This window comes from Chlorocebus sabaeus, chromosome 17 (genome assembly GCF_047675955.1).
Source record: "Chlorocebus sabaeus isolate Y175 chromosome 17, mChlSab1.0.hap1, whole genome shotgun sequence".
In the NCBI taxonomy this organism is placed as follows: Eukaryota; Metazoa; Chordata; class Mammalia; order Primates; family Cercopithecidae; genus Chlorocebus; species Chlorocebus sabaeus.
The window spans coordinates 53693484-53698773 of NC_132920.1; the positions used below are offsets into that span (position 1 = coordinate 53693484).

At 43.4% G+C, this 5290-nt stretch overlaps 1 protein-coding gene across 1 annotated transcript; it reads left to right on the forward strand.

Annotated features, from left to right (window-relative positions):
- Positions 1–976: 976 nt before the first annotated feature.
- LOC103221334 (MICOS complex subunit MIC19-like) lies at positions 977–2170 on the forward strand. Its single transcript, XM_007972219.3, has 2 exons — positions 977–1659; positions 1842–2170. Exons 1-2 carry the CDS (start codon positions 1099–1101, stop codon positions 1962–1964), a joined length of 684 nt encoding a protein of 227 aa, XP_007970410.1. The 5' UTR covers positions 977–1098; the 3' UTR covers positions 1965–2170.
- Positions 2171–5290: the final 3120 nt, after the last annotated feature.

Genomic DNA, 5290 nt, shown 5'->3' on the forward strand with positions numbered 1-5290 from the left:
TCTTTACCCCAAATCTTCTGACAACTAGAAGTTTATGGTTAAAATATAACAGTTTTTAGTGCTAGCTATTGGCTTTTTTTTTTCTTTTATTTTGCATTTGGATATTAATTTTCTCGGTTATATATTATTATGCTGAAAACTTTCTCATAAAAAAAAGATTCCCTCTTTTTCTTGTCTCTCTCCTTCACCCAGTGACTTCTGATTTGGTCTTTGAGCCTCCAACACTCTCAGCCATCCCATCTGCTCACCCCACCTGAAATCCCAGTTCCCCTCCTTTGAGCTCATATTGCATTTGGGACATTACCATCTCTTGATTAATTAACTTGTCTGTCTGCCCACCTACACCGTAAACCTATAGAGGAAAATAACAAAGAAATACTTGTGTTTATATCCCCAGTGCTCAGCCTAGTCTCTGGCACATAGAAAGGGCTGGAATATTTTAGTAAATGAAAGTTATCAAAGTTATGAAACTTCAGATTTCATTGGAAGAGTGTTTTCTTCCAGTGAAATCCTGTTTCAATGCAATTGACGTAGTGCTTGCCTGCCCACTCACTGCTCTGCACCTAAACTGTGGAAGAGTGAAGTGCAGGGGTGGGGTTGCTTTTAAGTGTGAAGGTCTGTCTGTTCAGCATTCAGCCTATCCTTCACGGTAACTTTCAATTTCCTGCCGGGAGAAAGCGTCTGAAAACAGAAGTGGTCTGCCCTGCCCTCTAGCGGTGGTCCTGTGGCAGAACACTTTTAAAGATTGTCTTTGGAACTGCTAAGTGAACGCTCTCCAGGGTGGTATTGGAATGCCAGTCTGTATAATAACCTGTATATTATCCAGTTATTATTTCAGCTTTTCGCCACTGTTTTCTATAAGGGAGTCCTTTGCTCAAGGGTCTGTAGTTATATTCAGCAAGAACACCTCCCCAGAAGGAGGTTTGTGTGTTTAAGAACAGAGTCCTCAATCGGCGCCTTCTCCTTGCTTCTGGGGTCTTGGCCTTGCTCCCGCTGTGTGGGAAAAGAATCCAGGTCCTTACACGCGCGTGTGGGCGCGAGGGCCCCGAAGTGCTCGTGGTTCCGCGCTAGGTCTCCGCTGGGGCAGGAACCGGAGCCATGGGTGGGACCACCAGCACCTGCCGGGTCGCCTTCGAGGCGGACGAGAATGAGAACATCACCGTGGTGAAGGGCATCTGGCTTTCGGAAAATGTGATTGATCGAATGAAGGAATCCTCTCCATCTGATTCGAAGTCTCAGCGGTATTCTGGTGCTTATGGTGCCTCAGTTTCTGATGAAGAATTGAAAAGAAGAGTAGCTGAGGAGTGGGCATTGGAGCAAGCCAAGAAAGAATCCAAAGATCAGAAACGACTAAAGCAAGCCAAAGAGCTGGACCGAGAGAGGGCTGCTGCCAATGGGCAGTTAACCAGAGCCATCCTTCGGGAGAGGATATCAAACGAGGAGGAAGGCGCTAAGGCAAAGCACCTGGCTAGGCAGCTGGAAGAGAAAGACCGAGTGCTAAAGAAGCAGGATGCATTCTACGAAAAACAGCTGGCTAGACTGGAGCAGAGGAGCTCAGAATTCTACAAAGTCACCACTGAACAATATCAGAAAGCTGCTGAAGAGGTAGAAGCAAAGTTCAAGCGGTATGAGTCTCATCCAGTCTGTGCTGATCTGCAGGTTACCGTGAGAACACCCACCAGACCCTCAAATGCTCCTCTCTGGCCATCCAGTATATGCACTGTGTCAATCATGCCAAACAGAGCATGATTCTTCAGTGTTACCGTGAGAACACCCACCAGACCCTCAAATGCTCCTCTCTGGCCATCCAGTATATGCACTGTGTCAATCATGCCAAACAGAGCATGATTCTTCAGTGTTACCGTGAGAACACCCACCAGACCCTCAAATGCTCCTCTCTGGCCACCCAGTATATGCACTGTGTCAATCATGCCAAACAGAGCATGCTTGAGAAGGGAGGATAAAAACTTTCAGAATGAGCAAAACACCATCAACATTAATTCCAGAGATGGAACATTTTTTTTTTTTCCTAGTAAGAAAATAACCCATTTGAAGAGAAGACCACTAATGAGAAGACCACTAAAGACAGACAACAAGAATGGACTCAGCAGAATCATTTCACATTTTGAACAGCAGCAATTTGAAGGGCCAAAGCCTTGATCAGGGATCAGTCATTAAAGGACGCACTTCAGTATGAGTAAACCCTCTTATGATGATTAAAAGAGAAGGGCAGTCCTCTCCACTATTTGGTACTTTCTATTCAACTTCCACTGACCATAAAATATTTCTCTTCTGAGCAAGCCCCATCATTTGGTGAACCTCCACCCTAACAAAGCAGAATGGGGTTGGGGGCTAAATTAATTGGAGTCAGGTGAGGAGAGAGCCAGAAAACATAGATCTGGGGACAGCAGTGCCAGGTGGAGAGAGCCAGAAAACAGATCTGGAGGTCGCAGTGCTAGGTGGAATTGTCTAGAATGTGGCATGCTGGCTTTCTCTCTCTTTCTTTTCTCTTTTGATTATATAAGAGCTGTTTCATTTTAACTTATTATGGTGATTATACAGGCAAGAAGACAAAAAGGAGAGAAAATGTACCTCTTCTACTGGAATAATGTTTATGATTACAAGTGAGATACGGTATTTTTATCAATATGAAGGCAACCTTGGCTGATATAACCTCTATAGTGAATACTCACATCTTTACTTCACTCACTATCAATAATAAATATATTTTCTGACAAAGACAAAAAAAAAAAAAAAAAAAAAAGAACAGAGTCCTCAGCACTAGAAATCTCCGAGGGGTTCCTGGCAGCATCCCATAGGCCACTTGAAATGTATTTTTTTCTTTCATACTCTAGATCAAGGGTGTTCAATCCTTTGGCTTCCCTGGGCCGCATTGGAAGAATTGTCTTGGGCTACAAATAAAATACACTACACTCACGCCCGTAATCCCAGCACTTTGGGAGGCTGAGACGGGTGGATCACAAGGTCAGGAGATCGAGACCATCCTGGCTAACACGGTGAAACCCCGTCTCTACTAAAAATACAAAAAATTAGCCGGGCGAGGTGGCGGGCGACTGTAGTCCCAGCTGCTCGGGAGGCTGAGGCAGGAGAATGGCGTCAACCCGGGAGGCAGAGCTAGCAATGAGCCGAGATCGCACCACTGTACTCCAGCCTGGGTGACAGAGCGAGACTCCGTCTCAAAAAACAAAACAAAACAAAAAACACTACACTAATGATAGCTGATGAGCTAAAAATAAACAAATAAATAAATAATTTCATAATGTTTTAAGAAAGTTGACGAATTTGTGTTGGGCTGCATTCAAAGCTGTCCTGGTCTGCATGTGGCCTGCAGGCCGGGGACTGGACAGGTTTGCTCTAGGTATTTTTCCTTATGGTACTGGAGTATTTGGGGAGATCAGGGCTGAGTAAGGCTCTCGGCATTACAGTCCCTCAGGGTTCATACTCAAATAAAATTCTACAATAATGACCCAATGTGGCCCAATACAGCTGACCCACAGTACATTATGAGGTATTTAATCAACTCTCTTTGGCTTAAAGAAAATATTTTGGTTTCTGAGTTTTATCGTGGTTGATAGTGGTGGTGTAGCAATTTGCTTATTTGTTTGCTGGGCTTTTTAATCAATCATGACGATAGAAAGCTGTTGTTGGGGCTTAGGGGAAGAAATGACAATCTAATCTGAAATGTCACCGAAGCCAGCAACTAACTGTAGGGAACCTACCAAATAAAATCTGTTGATAAAATAAGAGGATATTTGGATTCTGATCTGACAAGCTTTATTTTTTATTTCTTCCTTTTCTTTTTTTTAGATGGGGCTATCTAAATAATAATAATAATAAGTAATGTGGAAGGTAAGGGAAGGTAGAGAGAAGTGTATAATATCTGCAAAAAGATTATTCCCATTGCCTGTATACACCATCGTTTCGAATGGACTGCAGTTTTGCTGGCAAACTGCAAACACCTTCTCCAAACTGCAGACACATTTTGAGTCCCAACAACGAGCATGGTTCACAAAGCAATTTGTAGTCATGGTTTCTTTTACAAAATGATGATGTTTAAGAACATCTTGTAATTAGGTCAAAGGAAAACAGTGTTTATTCTATGAGCTGAGGATGGGCTGCAAGTCTGAGTTCTAATTAACACAGTGGTTGAGTCACTAATGCCAAGTGTCTGTTGTTAATGAAGACATGAAAGCAGTCCCACAGGTAACATTTTGGAAGGGGCTTCTTTACAACAGCCGTTCACTTGGGCAAACAGCGATAGCAATCCATGCCCTCATCCAGACTAATGAAATGCATAGCTATTTACTGGATTCTTTTTACCTCAAACCCACTTGGGAGAAAATAGAGATTTTTCCCAATAAATGTGTACAGTAAGGCCTTTGGAAAAATGCAAGTATTCATAGCTACAAGTATTAAACCATGCACTTTGAGCCCGTATGAATAGCAGCAAGGCTTAGGAGAGAACGTTCTTTTTTTTTCAATGCTAGATCACAATGGACTTCATCAGAGCCCTGGAGAGCTACAGTCAGAATAGGCGGAAGCAGGAACTCTTGCTCCACATTATGCTTTCTTTTTGCAGCATTAAGGCTTTGGCTGAAGTGCTAATGATGAAAACTATCTCCTTGGGAACCTGTAGGTTTCCACCTTGTCCCAGGCCTGGAGAGATTAAAATGTTGTGACAGTTGTGAAGTCCCTTTCTGGTAAAGCTCCATGATCCTGTGAAAAGTGTCAAAGGAGATGAATGAAAACAGAGAACCTCACCTGACCTCCAAGTTGAAGACTGAAGTAAAAAGTTAACCCTAGTCACTCCACTGCAGCAGAAATGTTACATATTCCTGCTGCCAAAATTCCTCAGTCCACTCTTGAAAACACAATAAACACATTCTCTCTCTCTCTCTTTCTGCAGAGCATGTTTTCTTTCTGGTGTTTCTTTATATGGGAGACGGGTAAAGGAGAGAAAGGATTGTTTAAGTGGATGAAACAGGCTATATTTAAGAATTTTAGGCCATGAAGGGTGGCTCATGCCTGTAATCCCAGCACTTTGGGAGGCCGAGGTGGGCAATAGCCTGAGGTCAGGAGTTTGAGACCAGCCTGGCTAATATGGTGAAACCCTGTCTCTACTAAATACAAAAACATTAGCTGGGCATGGTGGTGGGCACCTGTAATCCCAGTTACTTGGGAGGCTGAGGTAGGAGAATCACTTGAACCCGGGAGGCACAGGTTGCAATGAGCTGAGATCATGCCATTGCACTCCAGCCTAGGTGACAAG